The sequence below is a fragment of the Rhincodon typus genome, chromosome 17 (genome assembly GCF_021869965.1).
Source record: "Rhincodon typus isolate 14 chromosome 17, sRhiTyp1.1, whole genome shotgun sequence".
NCBI classification, from domain to species: Eukaryota; Metazoa; Chordata; class Chondrichthyes; order Orectolobiformes; family Rhincodontidae; genus Rhincodon; species Rhincodon typus.
The window spans coordinates 56,254,962-56,270,955 of NC_063348.1; the positions used below are offsets into that span (position 1 = coordinate 56,254,962).

The 15,994-nt window shown below is 40.7% G+C and overlaps 1 protein-coding gene across 1 annotated transcript in view; it reads right to left on the reverse strand.

Annotated features, from left to right (window-relative positions):
• Window positions 1-283: 283 nt before the first annotated feature.
• Window positions 284-15,994, reverse strand: part of nav2a (neuron navigator 2a) — a 1,048,499-nt gene continuing 1,032,788 nt past the window's right edge. The window contains exons 26-32 of the mRNA XM_048606898.1: window positions 14,403-14,638; window positions 12,939-13,093; window positions 10,258-10,329; window positions 9,000-9,196; window positions 6,138-6,256; window positions 5,365-5,568; window positions 284-2,802 (exon numbers count right to left, since the gene is read on the reverse strand). Coding sequence (XP_048462855.1) covers window positions 2,677-2,802; window positions 5,365-5,568; window positions 6,138-6,256; window positions 9,000-9,196; window positions 10,258-10,329; window positions 12,939-13,093; window positions 14,403-14,638 — 1,109 coding nt within the window. The 3' untranslated portion in view covers window positions 284-2,676. The remainder of the gene's footprint in view (window positions 2,803-5,364; window positions 5,569-6,137; window positions 6,257-8,999; window positions 9,197-10,257; window positions 10,330-12,938; window positions 13,094-14,402; window positions 14,639-15,994) is intronic.

Here is a 15,994-nt window from a genome sequence, read left to right on the forward strand (position 1 = left end):
CACCTTGCAGTCGAGAGTCTGTGAGCTCACTTGCAATTTCTGTGACTCATGACCTACTTGTTTGTGCCCACCCTTCTTTGATAAAACCAACTATTTTGTTGCCTTATACATCCTAATTTTACAAACAGTAACTGACTGTTTGAACCTTCTGTGGAGATCAAGCAACAAACAGAGACGGAAAGTAAGAGAGAGGATGGGGCTCTTGAATTTTTCAGCTGTTTTCTCCCACCTTCACTCGTTTTCATACATAGATTGGCAGAAAAAGATAAAAAGTAGCAGGAGGTTGAATAAATAAGCATTCATTTTATTGAATCAGGAATAATTTAAGACTGGTACAATACTAAATTTGTTCCCCAAATGAGGCATAGTCTTGCACAGGCCATATTGAATCCAATGGGCAACCAGACTTGATTCAAATGGGATGACACAGCATACAGTACACAAAATACTCATTTCCTAGTGTTTTAAAAATGGCTAGAAAATTCATCAAAATCATCACTGTAATCAATTATTTACAATTTATGTTACAATGAAAAAATGTACATCATATTAAACACATTTAAAACAACTGTTCCACTTAAGTCACTAAATTCTACAAATAGTTTTCTATTGAACAACCATGTGAAAAGTTATCACAAGTAACAAACATGGGTTTGGTACGATAATCATTACCATGATCAGCATTTCATCATTAAACAAAATTCCCCAAAATTTACAGTAAACACCACCTCGAAGTCAAGCCAAAGCCATATACAAGTCTCCTTCAGCCTGTACAATTGTTGGCAGTTTTGAAAAAAGAAAGAACTTTTTTTTGGCTTCCGTTAAGAATCAGCATGAACATTGCATAGCATCTTAAACTTAGAGAACACTATCAAATAACTGGACACCATGATGTGAAGGGAAGCAAAGAAAGATTTCTGGAAGCATTTTCAAAAAAAAAGTACAAATTTGAAGAAAAAAAAAGGTGAGTTCAGGAGCAGCTTGGTGGAACGCAGCCTTGCACTCCAACAACCCACTCTGTGCTGAACCATTTCTATCACAGTTTCAACGTTACAATTGAGAGATTGTGACCAAGGTACCGTAACAATAGGATTATGGCAGCATAAAGAAACCCATTGAGGTATAGGGGAACACATTGATCAGCCAAAGTGTATGAACAACAGATTTTGTGTTAATACATCACATAAAAAGCAGGGTACAACAGCACAACACAACAAGCACTCCAATTATAACCTATTACTCAGTCACTGGATGATTTCAATATTTATACACCATTATCTTTGTAATGTCCATCAAGAATTATTTTTTGCAGCGACAGTATCGTCTTTCATACACAAAGTCCAAATTTGCAGTTTAGAGTTCTACCGTAGGATGATTCACTGTCACAGTACAAACACTATAAAGTTGCAGACTGGTTATGAACCAAGAAATCATTGACTTTCCTCCTTATTTGTCTTGCTTCTAACAAATAACTTGCTTGTTACTTGAACCAACACTGACTTTATAAAAACAAAAACTTGGCTCTTTTAATATTTTGAGATGAAATTCCAGCCCTGTCTTCAGAAACAATACAAAATCAACGGCAAAAGAAAATGCAACAGGAAAATCAGTATCAAGAGAGAACGAGAGTAAGGCATCATTTATTTCCAGCACCAGACGTAAAAAAGGCTTGCGTGGATTTGGCTGAAGGTTTGCGTTTCTTCGCTGAGGTACAGCTCAATCCAGCTTTTCTTTTTGTGTTTTTGCAAAGACAAAGTGCAATTCCAGTGGAGGTGTTATGAGTCCTGGTGAGGAGACAAGCCTTAGTAACAATCAAAATGTTTGCACGTGTGTTTTCAACAAGGAAAGGGAGAGCAGGAGAAAACAGTGACCTTCAGTATCGATTTCTGGCTCAACCATGTGTTCCAAAGTCACGGCCTTAGGAAGAACCGTGCTTCCTTTCGACAGTCAGCTATTGGTGATGAGACCTGAAAATGTTTTGCGGAGACCGTGGATGAAATGGAGACCAAACACACAGGGCTTAGCTTGTTTTCTTTTAACCCAGCCAACTGCAAAATAGCAACAAGGGGGTGGTAACATAGCGCCAAAAACCACATGCAGTTGACAGGGTTTGCATTTAACACCTGCAACAACACTCTCTGCCAACCCACCCCCACTCCTCGCTCTCCTTTATTGAAGGGAGTTGATTGAGATTTCCAGTGTTTGCTGACTGTTTGGTTGAGAGCAGCATTAGATTCAATCTTACCAGGACAGTACATGGCACAATGACATTAGTTCCAGACCTTGTAAAATCAGGCTTCACTACTTCTGTATGCAGTGCTCAACATTTCTTCATTGGCTTAGCACTGATGCCTCCAGCAGTTAGGTGAAGGAATAGTGCAGTTTATGTTTATAAAACAAAACAGGGAGGGGAAAAAGCCCAAAATGTAGTCTCCCTTGGGTTACCTGCACCCACCAGGGTTTCAATATTTAACATTGAATTAAAGTGTCTCGTACTTGAAGACCCATTTCTCTTGTTATAACTGAGGCTTCTATCCAACAAAGTGAGCAACAAAGTCATTGATTGATCCTTCCCTCTGGCGTTTTGAATCGAGTGTTTCAGTCCTCAAGTTGCATGGCAATATTCGGAGAAATGTTGGACAGAAATGGTAGGGTTATTTTGGCAGAACAAATTGATCAAAGTGTCGATTCAAGAGATGAATCGAGAATATCGTCATGATGGCTGTTGCTATTGGAATCGCTGTCGTAACTATGGGGACTGGAGCAATTTGCAGCTTCTTGCAGCCTCATTAACATATTCATCTGGAAAAGTAAAGAGAAATTGAACAGGTTCAGTACATTAGGTTCAGATTGAGAATGCATGTTCTCACAGTTTATGAATGAAAAAGAGAGGTACCCTTCTAGAATGGCAAGAGTCAAAACTGCAGGGAATTCATTCGGCTGCAAACCATTTCAATTACAGATATTTCTCGTTCTTTAAGTCCTATAAATGGAAGTCCTTATGCAATAGGTCTAAAGCAGTTTTAAAGGAATAAAGCTATTAGTTTTGAAATTATTCCCAGCTACAAAACTCTTTTGTTCAGCCCTTTCTATTTTTATTTCACAGTGAAGTGAGCTTTCTTGGGTAGTGCCATACTGCATGTGTTGGATGGTATAATGTTTTGGTTAAAACAAAAGTCAGCTGAAAAATAATTATCAAGATAGAGGCCTAAATTTTGTATTGAGCGAACTCCAATCAGCAACACCTACTGTTCATTTCAAATAAAGCTACCACAGAGTGATCTTTCAAGCACCAATCTCTTTTCTGGGACCAGTTTGAATTTGGCACTCTCTACAATGGATTTGTCTGCTCTGATGACCAAGTCAGGCAGCACGGAGACTGACTGATCAACCAACTGGACTGAAGATTCCTCACAGACAGCAAAGCAGGAAGTATAGGGCAGGAAGAACATACGCATACAATCAGAGAAGAAAGCAAAATAAAACACTTCGAATTAAGGAAGAAAGTTAGATAACTTAAAAAATATTTTGTCTTTAAATGTCTGTAACAATCTGAAGAAGATGTCCCGACCCGAAATGTCAACTTTCCTGCTCCTCTGGTGCTGCCTGGTCAGCTGTGCTCCTCCAGCTCCACACTGTGTTATCTCTGACTGCAGCATTGGCAGTTCTTACTATCCCTTCAAAATCAGAGAGGCTGTTCATCAATAATTATTAGTTAGAATGCTGTTAAAAGCTCTGTTACTCCTGACTGAACAAAGCTTAAATTTCCCATTTTTTTTTCACAGTGAAAAGAATGCGTGTTTCGGTTCAGTTCATGCCAGATCAGTGATTTCAATGCAAGTTTTGAAGTGAAACTGCAGCATACATTCTTAGAGGAGCAGGCTATGAGGGACAGAATTCTCAGATTTCTGTGTTGCTCGTGTGTTGAGACCAGAAGGTGTAGTCAGTTTTGCTCAGTAACACCAGCGAGTGCCAACATGACCACATATAAACTTAATACCTCATCTCACTCCCATAGCCAAGGGGCGTGAGTTCGAACGTACAGATTGTTGAACTCCAACTAATCCTCTCTCCTTTCCCACTGTTCGTGTACATCGTGGAACATGACCCATCATTTCCCAATATACAAATCCTAGTGAGCTGTAGTTCCTGGGGTTGTTACAAATACTGAAGTGTAAAGATAGCCTTGCTAAATTATTGAAAGAGAATAAGCTTCAGCCATGTACGGAAAAGCAAGAGGATAAACATTGGGAGGCTAAAAACTTGGAGAACTGAACAAGAATGTTGGCCTTTATAGTGCAGACGTTATGCAGCAATAATACAAAACCCTGGTTAGACTGCACTTGGAATACGGTGAGCAGTTCTGGGCACCATACCTTAGGTAGAGTATATTGGCTTTGGAAAGAGCACACACAGGTTTACAAGAATGATATTTGGAGTTCAGGGGTTAAGTTATGAGGAGAGATAAAACAAATTAGGCCTATTTTCTCGAGAATTTAGAAGGTTAAGGGGTGATCTAATTGAAGTCTTTAAGTTATTAACATGAAAAGACAGGGTAGATAAAAATAACCTATTTCCAATGTTTGAGGATTCTAGAACTAGGAGACACAGTCCGAGAATTAGGGCGAGACTGTTCAGGAAGATGTTACGAAGCACTTCTACACAGAAAGAGTGGTAGAAGTTTGTAACTCTCTTCCAGAAATGGCAGTGAATGCACGATCAGTTGTTAATTTTAAATCTGAGACAAAGCTATTAAGGGATTTTGTGCCGAAGGCAGACTAATGGAATTAGGCCACAGATCAGCCATGATCTCATTGAATTGCAGAACAGGCTTAAGGGGCTGAATGGCCTATTCCTTTTCCTATGTAACATCATAGAAGTACCAAAGACAATACAATGCTCCCTTCTGAAGACCCATTTACAGACGTCAATCAATGGAGAAAAGCTCAGAGCCAGTAGAGGGGAAATATGCTTATGGATGGATTAAACAAGCATTTTATCATTGCCTTATGGAATCAAAGTTTCCTTCAAAATTGTTTCTCAAAGAGGGAAGACAATTCATTGCTGAATGCAAATGTATCTTAATGTTTTCCTCCCCTTGAAGCATTGTGCCTTGTTTCTCAGCAAAATGGCGAGAAAACAAAGTCATCTCATTGCTATAACATCCCGATTTTAAATTAGTTCAGCTTTAGGATCTCTGAAGTTAAAAAAATTGGGAATAGGAAAAAGACAGGACAGTAAAGTTGAGGATGATCAGATCACTTTCATTGGGCTGAATGGCCTACTTCTGCTCCTGCATCTTAGGGTAAGACGTTTGTTGCCCAAGCTATGGCAACTGAATTTTAAACAGCTTTGCCAACTCACAAGGGGGTCTCCTTCAGCGTCGCTCTGTTGAGGTTGTTTACTTGAACCACCTTCTCGTGTCAGGATAAATCCATCAAAGCCTACATCTTCAGGCCTCAGCTGCAAGAGCGGGGGCCACTCATGGTGCTGGGGAGTGGCAGCCCATGGGTACGAATCCATCACCCACTTTGCTGGATCCTCCCAAGGAACTCTTCTTCCATACAGCTACAGGAGAAGACAGGTCGATTACATTGCAAGGAAATCAGGGGAAGGGAGAGACAAAAAACAAACCTTCTAAACACGTTTCAACTGAGTCTACATTGCCAACACCAAAATTACAAATGTAACTAAAACAAAAGAAATGAAATGGCTCCTTAAATAAGACATTAAATAAGATTAATTCACTCTGAATGGTAAATTGTTACAAAGCTAAATTAGCAGACAGATAAAGTCAGCTGTAAACTATCTGATTTCCAGGGGGTGGTATCAGTTGACCTCCAGCCTGTAAAGAGTTAACGTCCGAAAGGATTTACAACAAGAGAAATGGTTAATAAATGTGCTGGATGTGTGTATCCTACACGTGAGCTGTAATCAATCCAATTTACTGGTCCTGCTCTGATATCCCCTTTCTTTCAACCACTACCCTTCAAAACCTGCTGGGTGAGTTGCCTGCTTTTTAACTGATTCTTTTAATGAAAGGCTATTTTTCATCCACAGGGGATGTATTTAGTGATTCATGCAAGGTTCTACTGAGGATTTTGATTGATGAGAATTCAGCTGTAGCTTTTACATACCTGCAACCCTTCCCTGACTGCCTCCAGCAGATAAGGGGTGATGGAATAATTCCACAAGTCTGTAAACCATACTCTTGAACCATCAACATCCATTGGACAGGACAGGAATAGTCGAGGACCTTAATAATTAGAAATTAAATTCAACGGCTTAATAGGACTTTCTTTAATGAACTCCATAAACTCCAATGAAAACACGCAACCAACTTGTAACATTGCCAAACAAAAGAGGAGCATTGAGGAAGTCTGAAACAGAAACAGAAACTGCCGGAGAAACTGAGCAGCTCTGGCAGCACCTGTGTTGGGAGAAAGAGTATTAATGTTTTGGGTCTGGAGTCACACGTAGGCCAATGGCAGATTTCCTTCCCTGAAAGGGGTGAGTGAACCAGATATCTTTCTATGACAGTCGTCACTCGATCATCAGTAGGCCAGCTTTTCATTCCAGAACTTTTTTTACTAATTAAATTGAAATTTGGTCATCTTCCACGGGTCGACTCAAGCCCATGTTACCATAGGATTGGCTGGGGTTCTGGATTGCTATTCCACTGAAATTACCACTGCATTCCAGAGGTAGAATGAGGCTGGAAACAAGGTAAAAGAAGGCTATTCAGCCCATCATGTATGCACCAGCTCTCCAATTGAGCATTAGTGCCGCTCTCCTGCCTTTTCCACATACACTTGCACTTTGTTTGTATTTAAATATTCCTCCAATACCCTCTTCAATGTCTCAGTGAAGCTGCCTCCACAATGCACTGAAGACCCCAACCAGTAAATTAAAAAAAATCTTGCACATATTTAAAAACCAGAAGAACTGCATATGCTGTGAATTAGAAACAAACATAGAAATTGCTGGAGAAGCTCAGTAGGTCTGGCAGCATCGGTGAAGGGGAATCAGAGTTCACGTTTCGGGTCAAGTCAGCCTTCCTCTGACTGTTTCCCCCTCAGTTCTGAGGAAGGGTCACAAGACCTGAAACATTCATTCCGATTTCTGTCCACTGACGCTGCCAGACCTGCTGAGCTTTTTTAATTTCTACTTTTGTCGTGCGCATTTTTGTTTCTTTTGCAAACTCCTGTTTGAGAGCAAATGATGACTCAATGGGCATTCTTCAATCACTCACACATAATGCTGTCTACAATTCTAGCTGGTTAAAGGGGAGCACTGGGATAATTTGACTGAGAGGTTGGTTCTGTGCTGAAACATCAACAAAGCAGGTCAAATACCTCCTGCACATCATGGGGCCCCTAATTTAAAGGCAGTCTTTCATTACCCATCACCACTCATCAGTTTAAAACATGTACTGATGCCTCAGGAACATGAAAACTAGCAGCAGGAGTAGGCCACTCAGCCCCTCAAGCCTGCTCCTCCATTTAATACTATCAGGGCCAATCTCTGCTTGGCCTCAACTTCACTTTCCTGCACACTCCTCATTGCCCTTTAAGCCTTTAAACACATTCTAATTAATACTATATCGATCCCCTCCGTGAGCATACTCAATGCTCCAGCATCTATCACATTCTGGAACTACACAGATTCACAACTCTTTGACAGCATTCTTATTATAATTATTACTCTATAACACAAATGAAAAGACCAATGCCCCTCAAACCACAATCATGCAAAATTCACCAATTGGATTCCATTAGTAATTGAGATATAGGGATCTATACTGTGGCAAATGTTACAATTTTTGTAATACAATTACAAAATTGTAATTTTTACAAAATTTTGTAATTACAATTACAAAATAAAAATTACAATTCTTGTCTTTAATCATTAGAAATCTTTTACTTAATTCCTCCAGCATCCTGAAGATGGTTTCGAAGTAATGCAGAAATGACACTGAGAGAATCGGAATATGACTGTCAAGACTTGTATTAATGTGGCACTTGGAGAAACTGTTATTGAAGGCAATAGTTTTGAAAGGGTTAGTGTTGGAGGTTTTATTAAGTTACATCCCAATCTGAAAGCACTATCGGCCCCTTCAACCCAGTACAGAACGGATCATTGGGTCCTTGTGATACAGTGATGGTGTCCCTAGTTCTGGACCAGGAGGCCTGTGTTTGAGTTCTGCCTGCTTCATAGTGATAGCCATAGCCCATTTGATCAAAAATATCCAAAAAGGAGGTTGGCCACAGCCTTCGACAGCAAGCATGAGCTAGTGGTGGGTGGTTCTGCAGTACATACAGTGGGCATGATTTTGTTGGGCTATTGAAATAATGGTATATATTCCAATAATAAGACTGAATAGGCTTGTGTTGTTTTCTTTGAAGTAGGGAGGGGGCGCTGAAGGGGGACCTGATTAAGGTGCCTGAGATAATGAGGGGCATGGATAGGGTGGATAGGAAGCAGCGTTTCTCCTTAGTTAAAGGGTCACTAATGAGGGATCATGAGTTTAAGCTGAAGGGCAGGAGGTTTAATGGATATGTGAGGAAAAATGTTTCTATCCAGAGGGTGGTGGGACCTGAAATGCACCACCTGGAATGGTAGTTGAAGCGGGAAACCTCATGGCCCTTAAAATGGATGTGGATGAGCACAGGAAATGTCGTAACATTTAAGACCTGGAAAGTGATAGATCAGCATAGACTCAATGGGCCAAATGGGGTGCATAATTATTACTCTATAACACAAATGCAAAGACCAATGCCCCTTCAACTACAATCATGCAAAATTCACCTACTGGATTCCATTAATTATTGAGATAGAGAGATTTATAATATGGCTTCTTGCCTTTAATCATTAGAAATCTTTTACCTAAGACCTGATATTATTTTGGAAAATACACAACGGTGCAACATGATGCTGATTCCCCCCGTATTACTGATAAACAATATTGCGTTGCTAATTCCTGTAATGCTGATAGTTACCAATGGTGACATCAGATGAGCTATGAGCTTCCAGGAATCTGTTCAAGTGGTGCCAGACCTTGGGGATCCAGTCAATGATCCGGACCAGTTCTGTGTTTCTTGTTCTGGTGCTGATCTCAGTTTCTATCAGTCTCCGGCGAAGATAGCGACCCAGAAAACCTTTGACTGGTTCAGTGTGGTTAGCACACAGAACCCATCTGCAATTTAAAAGAGAAAAAGATGAACTTCTTCAGAAGGTTCACAGACCTCTCTGGGTTTTCAATGGCAGACGTTGGGATTAACTAGTTAATTCCAAGTCCCTGAGCATCTGTTTCGTGGGGCAGTATTTTGCCTGAAAACAGATTCTAGTGAGGGTTTGGAGCAGCACTTCATTGATGACAACCTTCCCTGATTGTCAAAAATCATAGAGAACACATGAGGTGAGATGTCAAGATAATTCTTTCCATGGACCGTGTGCAATCAGCCCTATTGTTGTATCTACTTCACCATGGTTTCCTGAAACTCAACATAAAGAGTCACAGACTCTCCATGAAAAATGCCAGACTATCTCTATATCAATAGCATGATTAATTTCCTCACATAATTGCCCAGTTAAAACACTGAACTGATTTGTCAATGCAGTGGAGAGGAATCATGTGTTTTGTGCTCCCACATCCTTGAAGTAGTTAGTTTAACTTTTCCAATGAAGGAAACAAACGTGTTTTTTGCACATATGGAAGAGAAAGCAGTGCCAGTGCAGAAACAAAAACAGAAATTGCTGGAAAGGCTCAGCAGGTCTGGCAGCATCTGTGAAGAGAAATCAGAGTTAATGTTTTAGGTCCAGCGACCATTCCTCAGAAAGTGCAGAATGTTGGTTGCAGATGCTCAGGCTCAACTTTTGAATAATCTCATTGAAAATCTTGTGTGTGAGATTATTTCTATGGACATGAGAGAGCACGTGCTTTCCTTGTACATTATGGACAGTTGTTTGAGGATGTTGATGAATTCTTCTAATTCCGCTTCTGTGTGAATCCAAATAAGTTGTGACAACACAAATGCAGAAGGTGCTGTGCCTATGTGACTGCATTGACTAATAAAGCAGTTAATCAGAATAAAAAAGGCACTCCTTGAAACCAAATGTAAACCCTGAAAATCAAAAGGAGCCCTAATAGAAAAACACTGTGTCCTTGTACTGGTGGTGTACTCTTAAGGAAGAAGACAATTTGGAACCTTAACAAAAATGAAACAAAATCCAGTAAGTAGCAGGTCCAGACAGTACCTGAAGTTATGATGAAGTTGAAGGTTAGGAGTGGAAGACGTAGCTTGGTTCATTGTGCCAATGATATAAGGGCTGGAAAATAAATTGTCAAATATTAGAAATTATATAGAGAAATACAGGCATAGAGTTATATAGCTCGGAAACAGGCCCTTCATCCGTGCAAACCAGATATGCTAAATAAATCCAGTCCCATTTGCTAGCATTTGGCCCATATCCCTCTAAACCCTTCCTATTCATGTACCCATCCAGATGCCTTTTTAATATTGTAATCGTACCAGCCTCCACTTCCTTTGTCAGCTTATTCAATCCACGCATCACCCTCTGTGTGAAAAAATTGCCCCTAATGTTCTTTTTATATCTTTCCCCTCTCACCTCAAACCTGTGCCCCCACTACCCTGGGAAAAAGACCTTGGCTATTCACCCTATCCATGCCCCTCGTGATTTTATAAACATTTATAAAGTCTCAGCCTCCGATGCTCCAGGGAAAATAGCCCAACCCTATTCAGCCTCTCCCTGTAGCTCAAACCCTCCAACTCCAGCAACATTTTGTAAATCTTTTCTGCACCCGTTCAAGTTTAATTACATCATTCTTATAGTAGGAAGACTAGAATTGAGTACAGTATTTCACAAGTGGCCTAACCAACGTCCTGTACAATTGCAACCCGACATCCCGACACCTATACTCAATGCATTGACCAATAAAGGCAAGCGTGCCAAACTAGGAAGGAACCCTAGTTCCTTGCCAAACTAGTTCAAGGAACTATGAACCTGCACCCCAAGGTCTCTTTGTTTGGCAAGGCACCCAGGACCCCACCAATAACTGTATAAGACCTGCCCGGGTTTGCCTTAGTTGATTATTAGTTGCATTTAATTGAAAATTCTGGAGTAGGCAAAAAACATACATCAGTTAAAGTGACCTTGACTTTGCAGTAAAAAAACTCAATTGATTAAATGCTCTCTGGGGAAGGAAACCTACTGTTCTCACCAGGACTGGTCTGTCAGTGTGACCCATCCCACAGCAATAGGGGTTGTCTCTTAGCTGTCCCATGAAATGGGGAAGCAATTCATTGCCCTGTTTCAAACAGCTGAAACTTTCACCATCAGGGCAAGAGTGAGTTCCAGACAAACGAGGTCCCTCAGCTGGGCATAAAATTTCCCACAGCACTACCTGAGGACTAAGCAGTGAATTTCTCTGGTATCCAAATGCTTGTGGGTTCCTTCTTATGTGTTGATTTACTGTTGTGTTTCTGGGCAACAATGACTATGCTTGAAAAGTACTTTTTTGTGTGTGAAGCACTTTAAGGCATTTAAGGCATTAAGACATCACTGAAAGGCGTTTAAATTTCTTTCTGTTATATAACAATTTCTGAAGTGTTCAAGAGCTCCAGAATGTTTCATGAAGTTTTACTATTTTTGAAGAAGTATCAAGGAAGACTGATGACGGTAGTGCAATGGATGTTGTTGACATGGGTTTCAGTGACAGAAAAGGGTAATGATCAATGGACGTTTTTGTGACTGGAAATTGTTTTCCAGTGGAACTCAGTGTTGGATCCCTTGCTGTTTGTGCTAAAGAACATAAAACAGGACATACAGGAACAGGCCCTTCATGTCTGGCCAACCATGATGCTGTTCTAAATAATCCCATCTGCCTGCACATGATCAATATCACTCTCTTTCCTGTCTGTTCTGTGTGTGTCTAAATGCCTCTTATATCTTGCTATCATAATTATACATTAATGACTTTGATGTAAAAGTGGGAGGCATGAATTTGACATTTGCAGATGATGCAGAGATTGACTGAGCAGTTGACAGTGAAGTAGATGACAGTCAACTGCAGAATGGCACCAGTTATTTGGTTAAGTGGGCACAAAAGTGGCAAATGGGATTCAATGCAAGGAAAGGTACGGTTTTGCATTTGATGAGGGCAAACAAAGCAAAGAAATACATAACAAACAGGAGGGTATTGAGAGGGGCAGAGGAAGTGAGAGAGCTTGCAGTGCATATCCACAGGTCCTTGAGGTGGCAGGCTCTACAGGGAAGATGGTAAGGAAGGCATATGGGATGCTTTCCTTCGTTGAGTGAGGTATTGAATACAAAAGTGGGGATATAATATATAATATATAGGCACAGCTGGAGTTTCATGAACAGTTCTAGTCACCACATTACAGGCAGAACGTAACTGTTCTAGAGGAATTACAAACAGATTTACACGCATGTTACCAGGGCTTGAAATGTGAAGCTAAGAGGTAAGACTGGATAGGTTACAGTTGTTCTCTTGGACCAGAGAAGGCTGAGGGCTGCGGTTTCATAAAATTAAGAGGGCCTTGACCAGAGTGGGCAATGAAATCCTGTTTCCCCCCATTTGAGAGTTCAATCATCAGGGGGATGAGATTTATTCATCAAGAGGCTGATGAGTGTCTGGCATTTGCTGCACATTTTGGTGGTGAGACAGAAACACATCTCACTGAAGTCTGTGCAAGCAAGATCAGGATTACATGTGATGCGTTGCTGACATTCAGTGGCTAGCCATGAACATGCAAGCAAAGTACTAGAGTACTGCCACAACCACTGATATTGTACTGCAGCAAGCATCAATGCATGCAGCTCAATAGGAGAAAACAGGGGCATACCACAGATTTTCAGACTACCCAGACTCAAGGTTAAAAACAAAAGACTATTACCATTTATGGTACTTGCAGTTCAAAAGGCCATTGAAGATCTCTCCCAGGGAGCTAACATGATGCAAATTGTCCAGGATGATCACACTTGGCATGTCCACTGCATTGGTCTCGCTGTTGCACTGATCTGCAAGGTTTGAAAGATACTGCCGCAATTCCTGAGAAACAAGAATGGCTTGTGTTAATCTGCAAACTCAAACATTCTCATACGGCATGACTGATCATTGGTGACTGCAAGACAAGAACAGAACTTGATTCTCTTTGTCTTTTCAACAGCTATGTCAATTGGAAAATGTATTATTTTCTTCAAAGTGAACTAAGAAATCCACAATTTATGATGAACACATTGATGGATGATTGGAAATCATAAGATCTCATGAACGGTATGGTACTTTGTGGCTAGAGAAACTGCCCAATACACAGGATACCTTTGAATTGTATGCCTTCCTGGTGCTCATTCTATCAAAAGGATAGTGGCATTAGTGTAAGGACAGAGAAGGAAGGATGGGAGAGCTGAGGGGGTCAGATCTATCAGGAAAGATTGAGCAAGCTGGAGTTTTCTTCTTGGGCATGCATAAAGCCTGCAGCGTGGCTTGATAGAGTTCTGTAAAATTATTAAATGGTTTGATAAGCTGGTTTTAGACAAGATGTTTATACTTTGGAACAGTTAAAGTCACTAAGCAATCCAATGAAAAATTCAAAAGAAAAGCCATTATCCAGACCGAGGTTAGAATGTGGAGCTCACTACCATAGGGAGGAGTTGAAGCCAATTACACAGATCCCTTTAAAGGTTTGCATGATTAGCAAATGAGGGAGAAAGGAATAGAAAGATATGTGAACAGAATTAAGTGGTGGCAGAAGGCTGGAGTGGAACACAAACATTAGTCTTGATCTGTTTGGTTGATTGGGCTGTAAACTCTATCATATCAACAACATCTATTACATTGTCATTACAAGAAACAACACACATGTTTTAGATGAAATACAAACAAGGAGTACAGCAGAAACTCAGCAGGTCTGGCAGCATTTGTGCAGAGAGAAACAGCGTTAATATTTCAACTCTTTGTCAGGACTTTGGAAGAGTTCTCCTTGCCAACCAAGCAGTAGCCTGGCAGGATGGATCACTCGATTCCTGTAGAACCCATCCAGTTTCCATACCAATCAGACAATAATCAAGCAACCCAATCAGTTAGATTAGTTAACAAAGATAGAGAATGCTGAAGAAACAGAATTAACATTTGGTGTCCAGTATGAAGAACTATGTATCTTGACTCCAGCACAAAGTCAGTACATTATAGAGATAGAAACGATGGTGTCTGGCGAAGTCATATCAGACTGGAAAGGTTACTTTTGTTTTTCTCTCTCCATGAATGCTGCCAAACCTGCTGAGCTTCTCTTTTACTTCCTGCGTTTATTTCCACAGAATTTTGATTCTGTTGAAATATTAGACCGCACGCGATTTCTTACCTTGCTTGATTTGTGGTCCACATTAAAGGTAGCGATGACCCCATCTGTCAGTTCTCTCCCTTCCCTGAGCACCATGTGCTCAGCAAGCCGATTGGCCAGATAGGTTTTCCCAGTGCCACTTGGTCCTGACAGAATGATCCGGCGGTGATCAGTCAGCAGTGAGACGTACCGTTGCAGCATCGGCTTTGGGATCAGTGTCTCAAACACAAGGGAATCTAAACTATGTTCTGACAAGCCTGAGGGACCGAGCAGAATTGACAAGTGGTAAGGATAGGGTGGAACCAAGGTCTGCTTTCTTTTTCTAAAAATAGTACTAAAAGTAATATTTCATTGACACTCCATTTCACTAAACGTCCAAAGGACAATCCAAAAATATCTCAGCCATTACCCTTCCATTCTCCACCTGGTCATGTATTGGGACTGAGGGAGATTTACCTGGTTAAATAAATACACCAAGTGCTGGAGAAAATCAGCAGGTCTGGCAGTCTCTGCGGACAGAGAAACAGAATTAACATTTTGTGTCCAATATGACTCTTCTTTTCCTTTTCGGTTCCAAAGAGCAGTCATTTTGGAGTCAAGACATTAACTCTCTTTCTCTTTCCCCAGATGTTACCAGACCTGCTGAGCTTCTCCAGAATTCTCTCTGTTTGTTTCAGATTTCTAACATCTGCTGTATTTTGTTTCTGTTAGTCTGTTAAATACTGGTTTAATGACAGCCACATCTTATATTTTCTCAGCTTTAATTTCGGAAACTTGTCAAGTTATGATTTCAAAATAGGAAACAGCAGTTAAACTAAGTCAAAGCTGCTGTGGGTAGGTTTTTTTTCTAATTTATACATGGCATGCGGGTATCACAAGTGAAAGCCAGTAATTAATGCCCATCCTTAATTGCCCTGGAGAAAGTGGTGGTGAGCTGCCTTCCTAAATCATTGCAGTCCTTCAGGTCAGTTAACGGACTGAATTTTACCAGCCCTTCAGCAAAGGGAAGGGAGATGGGAACACCAGCAAACTGGTATAAGAAGACATTGGGTCATGGATCCAAAATATTCCTGCCACCATGCCACTTTGCCAGCAGTGGGATGAAGGCTGGAAAACTGTGGAATGAGAGACCAATCCAGCTGGTTTCTTGTGCAGGTGGCCATCCAATGAAATGTAAGACCATAAGATGTAGGAGCAGAAATAGACCATTCAGCCCATCGAATCAGCTCCACCATTCGGTGAGATCATGGCCAATGTGATAATCCTCAAATCCATTTCCTGTCTTTTTAAGACAGAGGAGTCAAAGGTTATTGGTGGTAGGTAAGAATGTAGATTTTTAAATGCAAACAGATCAGCCATGATTTTATACAGGGAATCATGTACAATTTTGTATAGGATTCCCCCATTGATTAAAAGTCTCTTTCAGCCTCGAACATTCATAATGACTCAGCCTCATTGCGCCTTTGCAGTAAAAAATTCCACAGATTCACTATCCTCTGAGAGAGGAAATTCCTTCACAGCTTAGCCTTAAATGGGTGACCCTTAACTCTGAGATAATGCCCTTGATCCTAGACTCTCTTGCAAGGGGAAACAACTTTTCCATATATCCCTTG